We start from the raw sequence: 22,732 nt of genomic DNA, 5'->3' as shown, positions 1-22,732 counted from the left end.
CTATTATAATTTTATTTATAAGGCGCCACAAGTGTTTCGCAGCGCCGTACAAAGGAACAATACAGGGAGATAAAACTTGGCATAACATTGAATAAATAACAAAAATACAGTACAAATAAAGAGCACCACAGTTCAATACACATTACAGCTTAAATGTAAGTAGTGAGGACCCAATCAACATACAACTAGAGGCTTGAGGCCAATGATGGAGAGGAGTATGCAGACGAAGATGGTCATTGAGTGTTGGAGTAAAGGAGAGCTGTGAGTGAAATGTGAAGAGAAGAGGGCTTTGACAACAGGAGGAAAGAGGGCCCTACTCGGAGGAGCTTACAATCTTGTGCATTATCTTAAATTACATTTAATGATAATGCACTAGCCAATCAGCTCCTACCTGTCAAATTACATATTGGAGCTGATTGGCTAGAGCATTATCACCTTGCACTTTATGGGCCATAGATACCACTTCTCCAAGCTTCATCCATTTACCCCTGTGTGTCAGTCACGCTGCAAATAAATCCGATCTGCGACCACCATCGCAGCACGCGCACAGTCAGTAGAACTTAGACTCGATAGTCGATGAACTGTGTAAACATCGAAATAGAGTCCATCTCCTATATTCTCAATGTTAATCCTCTGTGTAATCTGTCCGTAAGGCTCAATTGTGTGAATGTGGTTTTAAAAGTCTTTCTTTTTTCACAGATGCCACCATCTCTATTCCTGTCGGGGAAATTGTCACCGTTCAGCAAGGTGACGGAAAGCCACAAACAAAGGAGATGGGTTTCCCCAGCCACCAGTTCACAGGTAACATCCTGAGAGTACAGGAAATACAGTATCCGAATCCTATAGCGGCCTCTGTGCAAGCCTGTAATTAGCAAGTAGGTGACTGAGAGGAGTCACACCTAAATTGGCTTCTATTCCTACGGTGTATTGTTTTATTTGTTACTATAAATACCTGATGTTAGGGACCTGTTTGTCTACCCGTCACATGGCATTGTAAGCCTCATGACTGCAGTATATGTAACATCTAGCTAACCCATTTAATTACCGACACTGCGCACTGGCGGCTTCGGATAGACTGATTAAAGGCCCCCATACACTATGCGATTTGGGCACGATTTCACCCGATTCGGATGAATCGGGCCGTGAAATCGGCCCAAACCGCACTTGCAGACACCCCGTCCGATCCGATGTGCGGTCCCGTGCGCATCGGATCGGGGTCGGGAGGTCGGACGGGCTGCACATAAGATTTGCTAAATCTTATTTGCGCATGTGTGAACGCCGCACACGTCCGAATACGGCGTGAATTCTGTACAATCCGAACAGGGGGTGGAGAGGGGCATGAAGGGCTATTTGGGCTCATTACCATATGTGTACACCCCGCATTTCATGGGAGTTCCCATGAAACCGCTGGGCGTACATATGGTAATGCCGCCGTAACGCTTGTGTGGGGGGCGGACATATGACATAGCCCGATGCCAGCTGCCCGCCCATATCCCTGCTTTTGCATGGAGAAATGCCCGAGTGGTCTGGAGCACTCGGGGCTGCCTGACCACTCGGTCCAGCATTTGATGGCTGGCAACCATCGAATGATGGGGGAGGATCCCACAGATGGAGGAGGTGTTCACATGGAAAATCCACTCGCCGTCCGTTCGGTCGGCGTCTTACCGCATTTGGGCGGTGTGAGCGATCCGTACGGAAGCTGGAGCTCGCCTCGGTTCCAGTCCGCAAATACGCATCCGTCTGAACAAACCAGAATAAGGCCCCCTGTGACTGCAGCATCTCACTATGAATGTACAGAGGGACTCCTGGGTCCGGAACCCATAAGTCCAGTGATCGCAGAGGACAGCACTAATCGGGAGAGCAGTACTTTGCAATACTAATTGCATCTGTAAGTAGTAAGTGATGGGATGTACCATATAACAGATGGGATGCTTAGTACATCTCACCCTCATTGATATCTATATATTGCTAGATTATATATAATAGTTTTTCTATTACAAAATAAATAAAGTTGAAAGTATCAGTTATTTTTTCCCTCTGTAACCAGGAAGCCCAGTGGGGTAAATGTACTGGGCCTCTAGGTTCAGTGGGGCTCCACATATTGGAATTTATCTTGATACATCTGTTATTCGGAAGTCACCTTTCTCTTTGAGTGTGGCTAGGGTTTTACTTTTGCATGGCAAAGGAGGTCATCTTGTAGAATAACAATGGACATAGCAGAACCTTGAGCTTCCCTGAGGACATTACAAGCAGCTCTCATCACTTCGCCATGACAGCTGGTTGCCTAGTGTTACAGTATTTTGTGACAATGACATGGAAAGAGTTACACCCTGTCTCAGTCAGTGCATTTACGGAGCTCTGTCTGTAATGTGACCTGCTGAATTCCCAGAAAACGAGTCTAGTTCCCATTGATGCATCATGTTAGCTAGTAACTGCGTCACCATGGCTCTTCAAAGCTGGTCAAGCGATTGTCTTTCTCCCCTGCCTGGGGGTAAATGTGAACTTTGCTTATTACTGAACGTCATTTGTCATGGGAGAGAGAGATATGTTAGTAGTGGCAGAGAAAAACAGGGATTATGCAACAGGCCTGGCTCTGTACAACCGCATACACATACAGGACTGGGACAGATGTACAAGTCAAAAGAGTTTTTTTATTTATTTAGCTCTATTTATTTTATTTAGCTTTATATACCTGTACAAACAGTTCTGGCACAATGTAAATTTTGTACACCAAGGGCCTGATTCTAATTGACTACAAAGATTGCAGCTTACCGAGTCCTTGTGATGCTCCCCTGCCGAATACATGCCCCCCCCCACAACCATGCAAGGGGATGTGTTACAAAGACACATCTCCTCGCATCAGCCCGCAGCATGAGAAATCATTCGCCGACCATCGAAAGATTACCCCAGCCATATATATAAGTCAGTGCAGATTGATTTATATTTTTGCGGGCGCCGACAGAGTGGGCGGCTGACGTCATGTGACATCAGCCTCCTCCGGCAGACTTCCCTGAGAACGCCTGGCATTTTCAAGGCGTTCCCTTGGCCCAGCTACGCGTCCACCCCGTCCCTCCCTCCCCGCTGCGAACGGCCTGGCGACATTGTAAATTGTAGAGGCCGGTAGCAGTCGGGGTTTGCATGCATGCAGAAATGCATATGCGCATACCTCGACCATCGGGGCAGGGGCAAATTTCTGTTTACGAACAGTGAACCAGAATCGGCCCCCAAATACTACTTACACAGGCACTCTTATGGGATGAGGTGTGAAACCTTGTAGAGAGATAAAGGGCCTAATTCAGACTGGATTGCAAAGATCTGCCCCACCTGCAGTGCATGTTTTTGCACATTAGAGAAAGAATGTGCTTTGCGATCCAGTCTGAATTAGGCCCAAAGTAACAACTAATCAGATTTGCAGCCAGTAAAATAGCAGTTAGAAGCTGATTTGCTGGTACGGATCACTCTCCACCGTATCGCTCTCTCCTAGATCTGACACCTCTCCCCTGGTTGCTCTGACAACACATTGGAATTATTGCGTAATCTGAGGATTAGGGCACACATTTTAATTACGTGACTCAGGCACGTTTGCACGAGGAGTTCATTTATAATGCACATGTTTATTAAGATAGGAATTTCCTGTTGTCTTAATTAATTATACACTATGGTTGACAGAGCCTGTTCAGATAACTGCAATTATCAGGGCTTCTGTGCGATGGCGCCCGCACAGAAGCCCTGCACATGCGCATATGAGAATATGCACATGCGCAGAGGCTTACCATCTGCCCCCCGGGCGAACACACTGGGGACCAATGGAATTAGAATCAGGCCCATTGGCTGTTCTAACATGTGTCCATCTCTAAACCAGGCTCTTCATTTTGGTTTATATACTTCTTATGTCACTAGATCCATTCAAACTGCAACTGAGGCTTTATTAGAGGTGACCTCACTGACATGTGCTGCCTACTATAACTGGCCTAATGGGCTGTACCTCACAAGTATTGGTTCAGAATAGAAAATGGCTGCCGCCTCCAGCTTAAGCTGATTGGTTACCTCACTGAGATACATGTACCACCTTCTATAACTGTCCTGATGGGATTTACCTCATGTATAATGGCTGTGGTCTCCACTGCATGAAGCTGATTGGTTTATGTTAAGTGGTCTATGTTACACTAAACTCTGCAGTATATTTTGTAGAGCGATTATTTCTGTGTTACTGCGCATGTACATAATACTTACTGTATTAATGCATGTCCGGCTTCTATATTGTTATGTATGTGTACATATCGTATATCAGAATATATCTCTAGGTCTGCTTTCTCCAGTAACTCGTATGCTGTCTATCTTTACATCCCAGTGTTCCATGTCTGCCGCAAGTCTTCTCAGCGCTGGTCCCTGCAAGTGGTGACATTCACAGCTCCAGATGCCCAGGTGGCTCATAGCTGGGTGCAGAGGATTCAGGAGAGAATACAACAGACAGGTGAGAATGACCAATCACAAAGCAGAGTAGGACTTTTACTTTGTTTTCTCAAATAGTCCCTAGAGAGACTTTTTATAGTGCCTCCCTAATGGCTGGTTGCATATAGGCCTCTCCACTATGAAAGCGGTTACTTCTAACAATGCAGGTTCTTTGATAAAGAGGGTAGAGGTGCTAAGCCTTGGAGAGTGATAAAGTGGAGAAAGAAAAACTACCAACCAATCAGATCACTTTGTAAAAGCCAGCCTGTAGCATTTCAGTTTGGAGTGGATCAGATGGAACATTGGAGGTCATTTTGGTTGGCTTGCTAAGAAGCGGTAGTTCGCTGCTTTCTAGCCTTGTAATGCCACCTGCCGGGCGTGCGAATGCCCATCCCCCGCTGCACAGTGTATGGGCGAGATGTACTAAGCCATGAAAAGTGATAAAATGGAGAGTGATAAACCACCAACCAATCAGCTCCTACCTGTCATTTTTCAAACACAGCCTGTGACATGGCAGGTAGGAGCTGATTGGCTGGTGGTTTTTCACTCTCCATTTTATCACTTTTCAACCTGAGCTGATTGGCTGGTGGTTTTTCACTCTCCATTTTATCACTTTTCAAGCTTAGTACATCTGGCCCTATGTCCCCACCGTACTGCTGACCATTGAATGATTTCTGTAGTGCTCGCAAATCTAAGTCAGTCTTTGCTGACTTAGATATGCGGCATCCTGCTATGAGACCTGGGCGTGCAGCTGACGTCCGGTGATGGCAGGTGCCCACCCACGTTCACTTGGAGACACCCAGCGTTTTACTGGGCGCACCTAGCATTTTCCTTGGTGCGCCCAAGAAATGCGAACACCTCCTGCTCGCCTCCTACACACCCTCCTTTGCCAGCGCTTCGGAGACTATGCAAGTCTCTGAAGGCGCCCGCATAGAAGCCCTGCACATGCGTATAAGCGAATATGAACATGTGCAGAGCTTCAATAATGAACTCCCCGTGCGAAACACGGGTGAGTTCGCAAACCAGAATGAGGGCCATTATCTCCACTTTCCAGAGCTTACTACATCTGAGTGCTTTGCATAGTAGCTATTGATGGCATTATATGGATAAGGTGAGATTCTGGCTCGTTACTTTTTATGTGTTTTTCTCTCTCTGGTTTATTTTCTATAAGCAGTGCCCTGTCATCTGTGTTATACAAGGATATGGTCACTCGGTCGACGGGGCATAAGTCGACATGGTTAAGGTTGTCAGGTCGAAACCAGCATTAGGTCAACAATGGGAAGGTCGACAGTGCAAAAGGTCGACATGATTTTTTGCAAGTTTTTCTTGAACGACATGCGTTACTTCATACCACTACAGCGTGGTGGGAGAATATAATAGTGTGCCCGAAGCATGGCGAGTGTAGTGGTACACTATGGCGGTGTTCATGTCGATTATGTTGATATTCTGGACAAAACACATGAAAAACTCATGTAGACCGTTTGACTGTCAACATTCCCATTGTCGACCTAATGCTTGTGTCGACCTTCCAATCCTGTCAACCTTAGCTATGTCGACATATTTCAGGTGTCGACATAAGCCCTGTCGACCTTCAGTGGTTAACCCAATGTATGTGGACCTAAAGTGTCGGCATCCTGAAGAAAGTCGATATTTTGCAGTCAACATAGTAACTGTGGACATTGTGATTGTTGACATGGTTGTTGCATCCCAACTTCATTATTTTTAATGAAATACACTGGTGAGATAATGACAGAAAGCTTTGTCTATACACAAGTGGTGCTGTTCTATTCCTCTATGCCCTGCTCTGTATACTCCGCTCCGTGCTTTACATTGAACCCCTCTTTTTCCAATAGGACACGTGAGGCCAAAGAAGCTCCTGGTGTTTATCAATCCCTATGGAGGCTGTGGGAAAGGATCAGAGATTTACTACACCAAAATAAGCCCCCTCTTCCAGCTGGCGGGAATTGACAGCGATGTCATTGGTATGTTTGTTATGGAAGTGACATTTCACCAATTTGGAATACAAGGTTTGCATGGTATTTATCAGCAGTTATTTATAATGTGCGCACATTGGTCCTCATTCGTGTTGGACCTGCGGTTTCCCAATAATCTGCAAGCTGCCTGTGCGCAGTACCCATGTGATGGGTCCTGCAAATGCCTTATTCCTGATTGACAAGCAGATTGCATCATAGTTTTAGTAATCATACTTGCAGGCAGGGGGTGGTATGCACCTAGTATTGTAATTGGATCGCATATACTAAGCTGCAGTGAGCATCTTAGCATATACCTGAAAATGGGCCATACAGTGGCAAACGCAGGATTTTTAGGGGGGGTTTCTAAATGTAATACAAAATCTCCCACTCTGCAGTGCATTGGGGTAACAACAGGAATCTGGGGGAGTGGAAACAGCCTAAAATTGCCCTTTACTACACTAAATACTGTATGAAATGGAGTATTAATATTTGACAGTACAGATGTAGTATAGGCTGTTTCAAACATTTAAATAATATACAGTAAGTGATCAGGAATAGTTTAAACATATAATCATAAATAAATAAACAAACATAATAGAACCTGTACTTCACTTTCTAAGCTAACAATCTCCCACTTCATGGTAAGGCTCCTGTCTCTTCCTCCTGGCAGCTGCTCTCTGGTCCATTGCAATGTTTGTGGGCTCAGATCCACACATAGGAACTTATTCTGATTGAGTCGGATGACTCCGAATGCGGACGGCCAGCCAATGGTTGGTGTTTGCGCATGTGCGGAGGCATATCTGCGCATGTGCAAACCCCGTGAGTTCCGTGCAGAATATGATCGTATGGAACCATCCGAGCAGGGGGTGGAGAGGGGCGTGAAGGGATGTTTGGGCTCATTAACATATGCGTACGCCCCACATTTCATGGTCGTTCCCATTAAAATGCTGGGCGTACGTATGGTAATGCGGCCGTGACGCACGTGTGGGGGGCGGACAGCTGACATAGCCGGATGTAAGCTGGCCGCCCATATCCCTGCTTTCATTCGTAAAAATGTCCAAGTGGTCTGGAGCACTCGGTGCTGCCTGACCACGGTCCATCATTCGATGGTCGGCGACCATCGGAGGATGGGGGAAGTTCCCAAAGATGGAGGAGGTGTTCACATGAAACTACAATAAGGGCCATACAGTAAATGTGGTAGAAGAAGCTGGTGCATGTGCAGCAGCTCTGCTCTGTCTCTTAAACTGTATGATTTGGTGGCAGCTCTATTGATCATATTATACTAGTGCTATTCTTGTCATAATTTACCGCACTCGCCAAGAGGAGGGGGGTTTCTGGGCAACCAGAACTCCCCCTGCGTTTGCCTATGCCTATGTCATATTATGCAACGTTTGACAGAGATTAGTTAAGAGGGCAATTTTTAAGTTTCTTTACATATCTGTTCCAATGGGCCTTATTCTAGTTCACTCTTTCTGACAATATCCTTCTTAGATGGACAGGTGGGGCAGATGTTACTTGTGCAGAGAAAATTAGATTTGGGTGGGGTTTTACTTCAAAGTGAGATCTATATTTCAGTGTAAAAATAAAGCAGTCAGTATTTACCCTGCACAGAAACAAAATAACTCACCCAAATCTAATTCTCTCTGCACATTTTACATCTCCCCCCCTGCAGTGCACATGATTTTGTCGATCTAAGAAGGATTTTGTCAAAAAGAGTGAACTAGAATAAGGCCTCGTGTCCTTTAGTATTCAGATATGTCAGCAGCAGTTTAGCGTTGAGACTACTCACTGGGCTGCGAGTGTTCGGAACCCAGCGGGAAGGTAGTCCCGCCACCGTGCGCAGACCCCTTCCCCCACCCCACTCCCCTACACTTGTCCTCCATATAAGGATTTAAAAATCTCCAACATTTTCCCAATGTATGCATTCAACTCCAGCGGGACCATTCCACTCTACCTAAGAAAGCTACAGACCACTCGGTCATAGTGATCTCTTTATATGCTCCTGAGCCCATGTAGCTGATGCACTGATTGGCTCTTTGGCACCACTAATCCATTGCTGCTACCCTGTGTGAGCTGTCATTGGACAGAAATAACTGTTGCTTCAGTGGGATCCAAGCTGATGTAATGACACATACAGCACAAAATTGCTTCCAAGCTGTAATTCATAGCCATGGAAAGGTATATAATGTGCATTCTGACTGTTCAGTTCTCACTGGTGGTGAATCAGCTAAATGATTTCCTCACAGCGACAAAGTTTACCTCAGGTTGATAATAAGAAGAAGCATATACTCCCAGACTCAATAAAAACTGTAATAATGACGTCCATTAAGTCAGTTTTACTTTTGTTTGGGGACAAGTATTTATTTTGTTGTTTTTATGTCTTTTAAAATTGGAAAAGTACATTAAAAAGATGTGTCAAAGGTATACATTTTTTTAAAATGGCAGTAAAATCTTTTAAAAGCAAAAAAAGTAGATAAATAATTTTAACTTTTAGTATACGGTAATAAAAAAAAAATCACAAAAACTATAGTGGACGTATCAGCTGTACAAGACAAAAACAAACCACGTTCTTGCATATTTATTTGATTTTAGTTTTCAACTCCTGCCATCGGTGCCAGTAATCCCCATAGCTGAACTCCAGACATCACAGGAAGGCCACAATGTACCAGATCATTCCTTAAAAAAAGGGACAATTATGAATTACACAGGTTCTGTGCTTAATTAAAGCGAAATGAGGATTTGAAGTCAGCCACCTGTGTAATTCTTATGTGTGCCTTAATAAAGGGATGATCTAAAAAAACAACAAAAAAACCTTTATATGTTCCATAATATCGGCTCAACTTCCCCTCACTAACTTTTGCTGTGTTTTTTTTTTTTATAGAAACAACGCGAGCAAATCACGCCAGAGACTACATAATAGCGGAAGATCTACAGCAATACGACGGGTAAAGTATAAGAGCGCTTCATGGACACTGTAGTGCAGTGACAGCTCCAGAGGAGGGGCTGCTGCACAGTTCAAAATTAAAACTGAGGAGCCCCACCGACTGCCAATGAGTCAGTGTGGAATGGCAGTTGGTGGCAGTGGGTGTGGCTCCCCTATGTGAATTTTGAACTGTGCTGTAGCTCCTCCTCTGGAGCTGCCACATCTGTAGTGAATCTCCGTATAGCCGAATCCATATACAGTGTGAACTGGAGAATAAAGGGCCGACCAGCGGAATTTTGTGTCAGGGGCCCATATGTAGAGGTGTGACCAGCCTCTATAGGGGGTGGGGCCAGCTACCGCAGTGGCTTGGCTGTTCATTGGAGCAGGCATTCCCAACCACGGTCCTCAAGGCACACCAACAGTACAGGTTTTAGAGATATCCAGGCTTGAGCACAGGTGACTTAATTAATACCTCCTTAATTAATACCTCCGCCGTCATAAACGCCCCCAAACTGACAAACACAGATAAGCGCAGTGTTCCTACCATATTGATGATCGTTTCCGCCTCTCTTGGTCTACAGGGTGGTCTGTGTTGGCGGTGACGGGATGTTCAGTGAATTACTTCATGGTCTGGTGAAACGTACACAGAGTGACAATGGGGTCTGTGAGGACAAGGAGGATGTGGCTCTCACGCCGTGTAATCTACGCATAGGGATTATTCCTGCTGGTAAGTATGGTGCAAATTACTGTGTAAACACACAGGATCTAATTTCTATAACAGAACTTCAATTTAATTATGAAATATGTTACACCAACTGATATTATCATTCTGTGTTCCTCTCATAGGGGAGATGTGTCAGACCTTGAAAATAGATGAAATAAAGAGAGAATAGGCATCAGCCAATCAGCTTCTAGCTGTCATTTAACATGCTGTGATTGAAAAGTGGCAAAAGCTGTTTTTTTTACTATGGGGTAGATGTATGAAGCAGTGATAGGGAGAAGAAGTGAGCCAGAGGAGAAGTGACCCATGGCAACCAATAATTATAATAATAATACTCTTTATAATTTAATATTATGCAAATTATAAATGTTACTTCAGTGCTGATTGGTTGCCATGGGCCACTTCTCCTCTGGCTCACTTCTCCTCCCGTATGACTGATTCATACATCTACCCAATAGTAAAAGCCAGCTTCTGCCACTTTTCAATCACAGCATGTTAAATGACAGTCACTGCTTCATACATCTAACCCTATATCTCTTTTCACTTACAGATTTGGCTCATTGTCAACCACAGTCCAATGCATCTATTGCATGACAGAAATAGGGGCCCATTTATCAATGATGGCATTTACAATCTGGGTGAAATATTACTGGCCAGGATTGTAAAATGTGATCCTAACGGCCGGATGTATCATCCCCTGCTCGCAGAGACAGGGCTCCAAAAGAGGCCTGTCCCTGCGATGTGCTGAGCTGGGGATTAGCGTTGACCCACCGCCTACCCCGCTGACCGCCCCTGCGGCAGTGCAGTGTGTAGCCCATAGTCTACCATCTCAGAATGTCGGTAGCCGAGGGATGCTATGCGCTGCTGCCCAATGTTGATACATCGGGCAGCTTCACATCCCCCATAGAAGCTATGGCGGAGGCGGCGCAGGAGGGATCCCTGCTGCGGTCCCTGGAGATACATTCATGGGATACTTAATATGTGCGGTTAGCCCACGAAAAGTGGTGTTTCTGGGATTTAGACGCAAATATGGAATGATAAATGGACCCCATCCATAGTCACCTAACATCTGCCTACATTTTGTGAAATTATCCCAAGTATATTTGTGATTCATATCTGCATGTATATTAAAGCAGACGTTAATATTTTATTTAGGCATCTGCATAACCATTATATTGCTTAGAACAACAGATTACACACAGATGACTTTGTATTGTATATTCTCCTGGGGGGGGGGAGTTGTCTTTCTGTCACTGATGGGAATGTTCACACTTCTGATCTGAGGTGCATGTGCGAAACATTCTAATGTCCTGTCGCTGTGTTTCCAGGCTCTACAGATTGTGTGTGCTTCGCCACAATGGGAATCAATGACCCCGTGACGTCAGCCCTGCATATTATTATAGGTAATTAAGGAGCGGCCACATTTGTACATGGTATTTTCTTTATGTTGGGTATTATTTTTGTATTATTATTATGTATTAACAGTTTCTTATATAGCGCACACATATTCTGCAGCGTGTTACAGAGAATATTTGAACATTCACATCAGTCCCTGCCCCAGTGGAGTTTACAATCTATACAATCTATATTCCCTTCCACATGTACACGCACACACAGACATTCTAGGGTTAATATTTTTGGGGAACCAATTCACCTACCGGTATATTTTGGAATTAAGGGGGGAAACCGGAGTACCCAGAGGAAAACCACGCAAGCACGGGGAGAATATACAAAATTCCTCACAGTAAGGGAGACGGTGGGAATGGAACCCATGACCTCAGTGCTGTGAGGCAGTAATGCTAACCATTACACCATCTTGGCTTAAGAATGTGAAATCTAACAAGATACACTTTGTAAAATGGCATTCTCTCAGCTGGCCCGAAGAGTGCTACCATCTCTGCTCTGATAAAGCTTTCAAAGTAAAAATACATGGCGTGCTTCATCAAAACCAATGGCGCTCGGTAAACTTCGTGGTCTTGTGTATATACATTGTGTGGCTGCATTAATTTACCTGACTTTGTGTTTTGCGCAGGAGACACGCAACCCATGGATGTTTGTGCTTCGTACCACAATGGAGAGCTCATGAAATATTCTGTATCTCTGATTGGCTACGGCTTCTTTGGGGATGTTCTAAGGGAAAGTGAAAACATGCGTTGGGTGGGACCTATACGATATGATTTAGCAGGTGAGACATTAGGCTTGGACCTTATTATAAAAGGGCTGTCACAGTAACCCATTCCAGTGCTTTATCCTACTGTCTGTGTGCTGATGGGTAGTATGGATTCTCTAAGGCAGGGATGGGGAACCTTATGCCCTCCAGCTGTTGTTGAACGACGCATCCCAGCATCAGTTTTATTATGGCCAAATAGCAAAGCTGTAGCAGGGCATGCTGGGATGTGTAGTTCAACAACAGCTGGAGGAGCGAAGATTCCCCATCCCTGCTCTAAGGTCTGAAAGTACAACTTGTGCACCAATATAACCAGCTCCTTAACATGTGTAATCCAGTTTGTGCTGACCACTAAATTTATCAGGGGATTTATCTAAGGGGGTAGGAGGGTCTGACAACTATGGAGTGGTCTTCCTGAGTTGTCAATGACTAAACATAGAAGAGTGGCCCATGTAAACTAATGGCCTGATTCAGACCTGTTCGCTAGGCTGCGTATACCCTTAATCGGTCTGAATCGGCCCTTAAAGGTTTTCACAACCATTTGCAGATTGGGATTTTCTAGGAAATAGATCTATTGGTGTTGCAACTAAATTACAAGAATATTCCTGAAGCACAGATGGATTTGATTGATGGGTATCCAAAAGTGTCTTGCGCTTTTTGTAATCTTTGATAAAGTTTTAACATTCAAAATGATGGGAATTCTGCTGCCTGGATCCTGATTTGCAGTAGTTCAATCACACGGACCAAAAAAAGTTCGGCTGGCCAAACCGGGTTTTCAAGTTCTACCAACAGGTCACTCTTTCCAGACCACCTAGCTGGTGCACAGGTGCAGTCATTACTCACTTTCACATTTCAAACATGTGCTGCACTCATTCCGAACTGACACTGAATCTGCTGATCAACAGGTGGCATGGAAAACATGGACTGTTGGTAGATCTCGAGGACCGGTTTGGCCACATCTGATTGAGAGTCATAAATGAATGTGCCAAACCTGTTTTGCATGCATTTGTGATGCCCATGTAGTAGTTTCCTAAACTTCTACATACCTAGGGGGAGATATATCAAAGCTTGGAGTGAGATCAATTGGAGAAATTGCAGAAAGCAACCAATCCGCTTCTAAGGGGGAAAGTTACTAAAATGGGAGTTCTATTTCACATGGAATTTTGGTAACCAATCAGATACTATCTATTAGTATTAGTATTCTGATTGGTTGCCCGTAGCAACATTCTATGTAAGACTGAACTCCCATCTTAGTAAATGTTCCCCTTGTCTTTGAAATGAAAGAATCAAATTGGTTGCTTTGGGCAACTACTCCACTTTGTCTCTGCGCAAGGCTTGATACATCTCCCCCAAAGTGTCTTCATTCAGCTGTACTCCATATGTACTAACCTCTACCTTTTCCCTTCTTAGGGTTCAAGACTGTGCTTAGCAATCGGTCATATAGAGGCAGAGTAGAATTCCTGGAGGCTGCTGACCAAGACTCTAATCCAAGAGACAACACTCGCTGCAGGACGGGGTAACTCTCCTTATTCTCATCTCTGTGGTGTTATATGTATGTGTGTATAGGGTAATCGATATGGGGCACTGACGGAGAAATGCGCAAATCACTATTCGGCATCCAGGAGCGCACATGCGCCAGACCTGAAACTGCAATCACAGACGATGAGATGAGATATAAGATGCTCTAGCACAGTGGTGTCAAAGTCATGGCCCTCCAGCTGTTGTGGAACTACACATCCCAGCATGCCCTGCCACAGATTTTATATAATGGATTGCTAAAACGGTGGCAGGGCCTGCTGGGAAGTATAGTTCCACAACAGCTGGAGGGCCATGAGTTTGACACCACTGTTAGTAGAATATGATGGGCCAGATTCAGGGCAGGATGTACTTACAATTACCGCCACGTTGAATGCGCCTTTCCGCTGCGCTTCTGTCTTCTGTAATGTATCATTGTAGTTTATTTGTTAAAAAAGCTGCTGCTCCCTGCACGCGGGAAATTCTGCGATACCTACGTCACACTTTTCTCTCATAGCTGAGACAGGAAACATCACGGCTTGTTATGCTCTAAGACAGGGATGGGGAAGCTTTCGCCCTCTAGCTGTTGTTGAACTACACATCCCAGCATGCATCTTGTGTAAATAGAATCTTCCGGCCGACTCATCTGATCCGCTGTTACTTCTGAAGATGCAACATCAGATCAACCGCGTACCTGCCAACATCATAACTATGGAGATCGGGACGCTTGCGAGTGTGCCTGAAAAGGAGGTGTGTTTGCGGTCAGTGGGGGCGTGGCTTGCCTGTGCAACATCACCGTGAGGCCATGCACTCTTTGACTGCAACCACGCCCCCATTTTTGTCACTATGGGGGCATAGCCAGCACTGTGTGAGCTCCTGGCCATGCCCCCAGCCCCTCTGTCTCTCTGAATAGACGCTGTGTGCATTCTCACAGCATCTATTCTCCGCGGCTCTTTTGAGTAGAGCAGTGGCAGACAGGGGGGAATCCCAACTCCCCTACCCCGGGTGGGCCGCTGAACTGTCTAAAGAAACCAGGACAGTTGGGAGGTATGCAACTGTGTGAGTATCTGCTATCTGAGTAACCCTCGGGTTACTCAGGATCACCGGGAAATTCACGCTGGGATACTTCCTGTCCCAGCTCCACCCACAAATCACCACAACCTGTCAATCCGGCTGCAGAGTCCTGGTCATTTGCACAATGGTTGGCACATGGTTGGCATTTGCCCATGTACACATCTCACGCCATCAGATTTACGTACAGCTTCAATCTGTTGATCAAATGCCACAAGCAAAGGCCTTACTGAGTTCTATTTCCATTAGTCAGCCTCTTCATGCTCCGCTGGGCTCCTTTTCCAGCCATGGCCTCCAATAGACTTGTATTTCCTTGATAAAGCAGCTAGAATTAAAACAACAATTTGTTTCAGGCACAAAAAAAACAACAACCTGGTTTTGCATGAAATAAATGGCTGCTTTAATTCTCCCGGTTGTATCTCTGGAATCGTGTTGGGACCTGGGAATCTCAGCCTGTTATATGTCAGCCAGTGTCTCCTTTTATCCTCCTCCTATCGGAACATCGCTGAATGTATCTCTTGTTGTTTCAGGTGTCTTGTCTGTTCCGAATCATCGGGAAGATTAAATGAGAAGGCAGCGGAATCTGAAGGTGAGTCCTCACTGATAAATGTGCCCTACATTTATTATATTGTAGTGAGTGCGCAAGATATAGGTGGTGAGGCAGAAGATGAGAGCTGGCCGGTGGTAACATCTTTATGAAGGGGCATCTTAAGAGAGGAGGATGCCCATGTGCAGCCTCCTCGGCCGGGACCCCTCCTCTGTGCTGGGAGCAGTAGAGTGCTCAGACCCTACGCTGCACTACACTACACATGCGCAGGTTGCCGGAAAAATGGCCGCCACGCCATTTTTCCGTTGAATTCTGCAGCACTCCTGCAACTGCCATGGGGCTCCAGAGGGTAAGTATTCACTAAAATGGGTGCAGTGTGCGCAGTGTGGGGCCTCCTGCACCCATTATAGATACGCCACTGTCTTCTTTGGCTGGACGGATCAGCTGTCCGGCCAATATTGTCATCGATCTAAGATTAATGCCCAAATGCACTGGTGCACGCACATTTACCAATCCCCCGCCCAATATTTTTAAATTTACCCATCCACTTGACATCATATCCAATGTATTGGTATTGCTGCTGCTCACATGGAAGCAGCAGTGATAGTGCTAATATGGTAATGCAGTCGGAGGCGTCACCTGCTGCATTAGTGATCCTGCTGCAACCTGGGATGCAACATCGGATCATCTGCTCAGCGTGGATACATTAAAGGGTCCTTGTCACTCCACGACAATGGCGGCATCACCACTCCATTTTGCCTCCCCCTCTAGGCACACAAACCGCAATCACTGACAGTCTGCTACTGATCTGTGTCCCGCTACGCAGACCCCTGCTGCACATGCCCAGTACAGTTCCAGCACACGTGCCAATCAACAACATCTGAATTAGACCCAGTGTGTACCCCAGCCTTAGTCATAATGTTTAGGTTTTTTAGTTAAAGATCTTAAATGCTGTCAAATAAAATACATTTGGAACATGCGTGTAGGGTTGTTATACTCAATGTCCCTGATTCAGGACTGCTGGCTAAGCAGCGAGCAGCTTAACTTAATGTCACCGGACAAATGCTGACACCCCCCCTCGGTAACATGCAAAGGATGTACATGAACACATCCCCTCGCATGCAGCCGTAAGGGAGATGATGTCGCCGACCATCGAATCATTTCTCTCCCCTTCAGAAATAAAAGTCTACACTGACTTTTATTTCCTTCGGTGTCCACCGTGGAGGGGGGGTGTGCTGACATCCTCTGATGTCCTGTGATGTCAGCCGCCTGCTCGTGCAGGCATCGGCCCGCACGCACACGCCCCTTCCGAATGATGTAGAATCAGGCACAGTATAAGGTAAACAATGAACCCAGTGGCGATCTATAATAATAATAACAAAATAAAACATGATAATAATAATAGTAATCGTAGTTCCGCTGCTAGACTCAGGTTAACTCCTGTGTAGCTAACAATAAAAAACGATCTACACGGACGGTGTAATGGTTAGCATTACTGCTTCACAGCACTGAGGTCATGGGTTCTATCCCCACCATGACTCTAACTGTGCAGAGTTTGTATATTCTCCCCGTACGTGCGTGGGTTTCCTCTGGGTACTCCGGTTTCCTCCCACAATCCCAAAATATACTGGTAGGCTAATTGGCGTCCAACAAAATTAACCCTAGAATGTCTGTGTGTGTGTGTGTGTGTATGTGTGGTAGGGAATATAGATTGTAAGCTCCACTGGGGCAGGGACTGATGTGAATGTTCAACTATACTCTGTATAGCGCTGTGGAATATGTATACGCTATATAAGAAACTGTTAATAAATAAATCTATATCTTCTATTATTAATATATATCAGCACTGCCTCTCACTAGCTTTGCCACATTAGGGATGAGGCTGTAAATGCTGTACTGCTTTAGTCCTATTATTTACATTTATTTTTGGCACTGACTAACGCGTTTCATAGGGACCTACTGTGTAAACACGCGCTATTCAGTCATGTGATTACTTCATGTGTTCCATGTAAGGGAAACACACCTAGATCTAAGGATTCCTCCAAACATTGCAATTTAATGCTACACAAGTGGATGTGGATTATGATTCAGATCCAGACATGGTCTGGATCAGGCCCTTTGTTAGCGTCATTTACTGTCTGATTTTGCAGACGTGTAATTCAGCTACAACCCTGTTCTGTCTCCAGCAGATTGTGCGTCAGACTCCTGGAGAACAATCACTGGTTCCTTCGCAGCACTTAACATTACCGGCATTTCTAGCGCCTGCCCCAAGAGCCAAGACGGGCTGTCGCCGAGCGCACACTTAGCAGATGGCACCGCTGACCTGATCATTGTACGAGAGTGCAGCATGTTCCAGTTCCTGAGATATCTCAGCAGGCACACCAACCGCAAAGACCAGGTAAGAAATACCGGAGGATGTGGCTGAGATAATTCCCTAAATATTATTAGACAGGCAATTTTCTTTTTTGCTACAGTACCTGTGACTGTGAATATAGGTTTTTTTTGGTGCAGGACCACGTGGTTCGTACTTTACTATCCAAGTGGATATAGAGTTAGATTATAATAGTGTGTTGAGCGTAGCGAGCCGTGGGAGGGGACACTGTGCACAGATACAGTGTCCACAGGGACCCCTCTGACATTCAGCACCATTCTCGCATGTGCAGGCCCCCACCTTCGGAAACAGGGCCGATCGGGTTTGAATTAGGCCCCTGGTGCAGATTGTGAACCGAAGATGATTATCAGCAGTCACATCTGATTGGCTGATTCCCACTATCATATGCCTGCTGCAATCTATTGGCATTGTTACAGTACAGTACATGGGTATTTGCAGATTGAGAATAAAGGGGAAGGTGACCAATGTTAAATTAAAAAGCGCAGACACTCGTGTCTTTAAAACGTGTTCTAATTTCCTTTAACTTGGCGACATTATTGGTTATTAATACCATTGTCCAGATATGTGCTATATTGCATACTGTCTTTACCACTGTCGCCACGTCTCCTGGTGTAATCCAGCTGTTGGTTTGTGTAAGACAATTTGTCAGTATTACAGAATCCTGCATAACATGCTTGGCACTAATGGATTTTCTGCTCCGCCAGTTTGCTCTGCCTAATGTGGAAGTCCATCGGGTCCACGCCGCGCGCTTCATCCCCGAGCAGCTGGATGAGGAGAAAGAAAACCAGCATGAGAAACGACTGTTCACCTGCCCCTGTACGGAAGTACTGGCCACCAGCACTTGGAACTGCGACGGAGAGATCTTGAACTGTGCAAAACTCAGTGTCAGGTGAGGGAGGAGGGACTGGCAAGATACAGTTTCCACACAGTATTCATGAGAATGCAACCAATCAGATCACAGGGAACTAGTGACATCACGAAGGCACAAAATGGTGCCACCGTCTCTCAGTTCATGGGTAGCATTCTTATTAAGTGACTCAGTGATGTTATAGGTTTCTAGTAAATAGACACACAACATAGGCATATTTATGATGGGTGAAAGCTCTGGTTTTAATGGGACTCCACAACGCACATCATGCACATTATGTATGCTTATCTTATGCCAGCAAGCGGCCCTCCTCCTCCACACCACCATCTTCTCAGTGACATCTTCATGAATATGGCACTGCGCAGTGAAAGCAAAAACTGTATCACTGTGGCAGAGCCTTTGCCCTTCCCGAATATCACTGGGAAAATGGTGCGGCAGAGGAGGAGGGACCAGCTTGCTGACACAAGGTACAATGCGGGGCTGGGATAGGGCTCGCTGTGCATAATGTGGGGCCAGTTCTACATGGGCACCCTAAACAATTAATATTTTCCACATCATATTTAGAAATTTTGTTGAGGAATACAAAATGGCTCCAGTACAGGTACTGGACGTAAACCTCTCAATATATTTCTGTATTTTGCCTCTTGCGCTCATTATAACAATAAAACCTTATGTGCCGTCAGATGAGGTAAAGGTCTGAGGTACAGTAAGCAACTGTTCTAGAACTACAAATCCACACCAGCTGAGACGTCACCAATAACGCTAAAGGATGTCAGGGTCGTTTCACCAGTCCCCTGATCTTGCCATCCATGATCTGGATGGTCAAACAGGCTGGTGCCTCTAACAGAACAGGTTTCCCTGAGACTCATCTCAGATATCTTCCAGTCTGATATATTGTAATAAACATGGCTGTGAATTTGCATTGCAGCCGATTATCGATAGACAGCGCATGCGCGTGGTTCGTAGTACGCATGCGAAAGACCGTGCTGCAATGAAATCCTACAAGCCTATCGTCTGCTGTGTGAATTTGCAGCCATGTGATCAGGTCTGAATTACCCCAATTACCTACTTCTAATCAAGATCTAGTAAAATCGCCAGTGTTCTCAACAGGTTAGCACAGAGCGCACATACGCGCATCACTACGTGTGTATGGGCGATCTAGCCATTGGGGCGTTCAAGGGAATTCGTCCTTCCCTAGAACGTCTGTGTATGCCCCTCACAGATAGATATGAAGATTGCAATTTAGCAGCCTGAAAGATATCTGAGATGAGTCTCAGGGATGCCTGTTCTATTTTTGTTATTTGCAAGCTGATTGCATGATGATTTGATGATTGACAGGAAGTAGGCAACTGGGGGGGGGGGGGGGGGGGTAGAAACCGTCCTAGGTCCTAATGCCAATAAAAATACTGGCAGTGTCCGTAAAATGCTAGACATGTCTGAGCAGGAAGGGTGCAGGGGCGGATTGGGCCGTTGGGAAACCGGGCCTTTTCCCGGTGGGCCGGCCCAAAACTCATTAAAAATGGGCCGGTCGCGCCCCCCCTGGGCTGGCTGGGCCGTGGGCAGTGGCCGCAGCAGTTTGCCTGAATGGCTGGGAATAGGTTTGCAGCCATATACATCCATTCGCACAGCGTGGATATTGGTTCGCAAGGCAGGATCTCACTCCAGCGGGGCAGAACGCTGGGCGTTGCAAATTTGTGGTCGTGCGATCAGGTCTGAATACTCCCTATATACAGACAGCAGAGGGCGCTAGGTAGATAGGTGAATGTGAGTTACCTTTGTATGGTTGTCTCTAGGATGCGCCTCACTGTGTCTCTTCTCTCTATGATTGCAGAGTACATCACCAGCTCATCCAACTCTTTGCTCGGGGAATAGAAGACAGCTGAAGATCATTCCCTATCCCACCCATAATGGGTTAAACACCCTACTGACTACATGCCTGGACCTGTACATATGAGCAGAATGAAACATATGTTATACCGCTGCTGGATCGGATATGGTGACCTCCTGGATTGATATGGGGACCTGCTGGGTGGTACAAGCAGGCGTCAGGAAACTTACACTGCCATGCACTTTGTCTGTCAGAATGTAAAGCAGATTTCTGGCAGCTAATGGGTTACAGCCTATGTACATTGTAATCGCTCGAATCTAATATATTTATCTATTTTGTCCCATACTGGGGTTTAATTAAAATTGAATGTTAATTTATTTCCACTTAAAATCAATGACGAGCCTGGAGCTTGTATGATATATTTATGTTTGCGAATAAACAACACTGGTTTATGCAAAGATTCCATTTTACTTCTGGAGTTTTAATTCTTAGTGTAATGATTGGCACCTGCCAGCAGTGTGGTCCCGACATTTGTACAACGAGAGGCACCTGCCGGCGGCATGATCCCTGCATTTGCACAATGAGAGCCATTTGCCGGCAGCGTGATCCCTGCATTTGTACAATGAGACATACCTGCCGGTGGATTGATCCCTGCATTTGTACTCACCTTTCCAATCCATTCTTAACGCTGCTGCTAGGCTCATCTTCCTCTCCCGCCACTCTACCTCCGCCTCCCCCCTCTGTCTATAGGTGGGTATACATGGATAGATGTGTCCAACGATTCGATCTCGCTAACGATTCGGTCTGAACTCCTGAACCAACGATTTCATGACAAAGTGAAACGATTCACCTAATGATTTGGGACAAACGACCGATCGTTAGCGAGTTGATATCGTTGGTCGTTTCTCTTAAAACACAGACGATTGATCTAGTGTCCTTTGAATTATAAATAATGGGCGGAATAATGGGTGTGACTTAACAGGGTAGACAAGCATCCTCCATTCTACCTCACAGCAGTATTGTTGTTGGAGAGACTGGATTTATCCAGCTACTGCAGTGCTTTTGCTTTTGTTAGCAAAGTGTGATTTTGGCCTGTTTTGCTCACATTATGGATTCCTATCAATACCAGCTTGCGTTGTGCTACGCATATCTCATGCTGAAACGTAGGGATCCAGCCCGAAGGAGGAGGCAGGCGAGATCCTGTTGGACCAAGGAATGGCTACTGAGGAGGGACACTCAGTCCCACATGTCTCTCCTGGTGGAGATCCGAGGTACCCACCCCTGTGACTACCGGAATTTTCTGCGAATGGATGAGGACACGTTTCAGGAATTGCTACGTCTGGTCACTCCGATCATCCAGAAAGAGAGCACTAATATGAGGGCGGCAATTTCTGCGGAGGAGAGACTGGTCGTCACCCTGAGGTACCTTGCCACAGGAAGATCCCTGGCTGATCTGAAGTTTGGCTCCCTGATCTCACCTCAGGCATTGGGGAGGATTATCCCTGAAACTTGCCAGGCTATTGTGGAAGTCCTAAAGTCTCAGTACTTTAAGGTAAGCGTAAATAACACATACAATATACTCAGGTGCCAAACTTTTTTTTTATTTTAATTTGTACACCGGTGCACATTACGCAAAACATATTGCTGCTTTTGGATTATCAAGAATAAAATAAAACATGTCACATGATTTTTAAGTGGCAAAATAAATTAAAAGAGAGCCATGTATGTGAAAAATGTTAAGGACCTCCATTTTCATTCACACACTATCGAAGAAGGTATGGAGTTGATGTTAAATAGTGTGGTGCGTAGCAAGCAACCGAGACAAATGTGTCCCAAACACGAGAGACAAAACAATAGACCACCAGTGCAACAAGCACTGCATCACACATCATTAACTATGAAAGGGAAGCTGAATGTTTAATCAAAGATGGATGGTGGTATTCAAGTATCACATGGGTCATCAAACTGCAGCCCTTCAGATGTTGTGAAACTACAAATCCCAGCATGCCTTGCCACAGTTTTGCTTTAAGGGAGTGTTAAAACTGTGACAAGGCATGCTGGGATTTGAAGTTTCCCAACATCAGGAGGGCCGCAGTTTGAGGACCCATGAAGTATCATATTGAAGCCATTAGTGGAAACCACAAAAATGTTACAGTTGAACCACATTTTTGCCGTCATCATTGCAGTCCTGCAATGCACTATAGATGACGTCAAATGAGGTCGAGGGAAATGAGTTTGCAGGTTGATTCTGCTCTGGCCTTGCCATCACTGTGCG

The 22,732-nt window shown here is 45.4% G+C and overlaps 1 protein-coding gene across 3 annotated transcripts in view; it reads left to right on the top strand.

Annotated features, from left to right (window-relative positions):
- The window catches only part of LOC146035427 (ceramide kinase-like), an 85,191-nt gene extending 64,274 nt beyond the window's left edge, over positions 1 to 20,917 (top strand). For 2 of the 3 annotated variants that reach the window (XM_083158860.1, XM_083158858.1), the window contains exons 2-13: positions 700 to 801; positions 4,352 to 4,474; positions 6,306 to 6,434; positions 9,307 to 9,370; positions 9,930 to 10,075; positions 11,398 to 11,472; positions 12,102 to 12,254; positions 13,647 to 13,752; positions 15,353 to 15,411; positions 17,556 to 17,767; positions 18,466 to 18,650; positions 20,461 to 20,917. In XM_083158860.1, the coding sequence (XP_083014986.1) occupies positions 774 to 801; positions 4,352 to 4,474; positions 6,306 to 6,434; positions 9,307 to 9,370; positions 9,930 to 10,075; positions 11,398 to 11,472; positions 12,102 to 12,254; positions 13,647 to 13,752; positions 15,353 to 15,411; positions 17,556 to 17,767; positions 18,466 to 18,650; positions 20,461 to 20,512 (1,332 nt within the window). In that variant the 5' untranslated portion in view covers positions 700 to 773 and the 3' untranslated portion in view covers positions 20,513 to 20,917. The remainder of the gene's footprint in view (positions 1 to 699; positions 802 to 4,351; positions 4,475 to 6,305; positions 6,435 to 9,306; positions 9,371 to 9,929; positions 10,076 to 11,397; positions 11,473 to 12,101; positions 12,255 to 13,646; positions 13,753 to 15,352; positions 15,412 to 17,555; positions 17,768 to 18,465; positions 18,651 to 20,460) is intronic. The other variant, XM_083158859.1, reaches the window with a different exon arrangement.
- The last annotated feature ends 1,815 nt before the right edge of the window (positions 20,918 to 22,732 follow it).

This window comes from Crinia signifera, chromosome 9 (genome assembly GCF_055691185.1).
Source record: "Crinia signifera chromosome 9, ASM5569118v1, whole genome shotgun sequence".
NCBI classification, from domain to species: domain Eukaryota; kingdom Metazoa; phylum Chordata; class Amphibia; order Anura; family Myobatrachidae; genus Crinia; species Crinia signifera.
The sequence above is the reverse complement of the archived record's forward strand: the minus strand, read 5'-3'. Positions and strand labels throughout refer to the sequence as shown.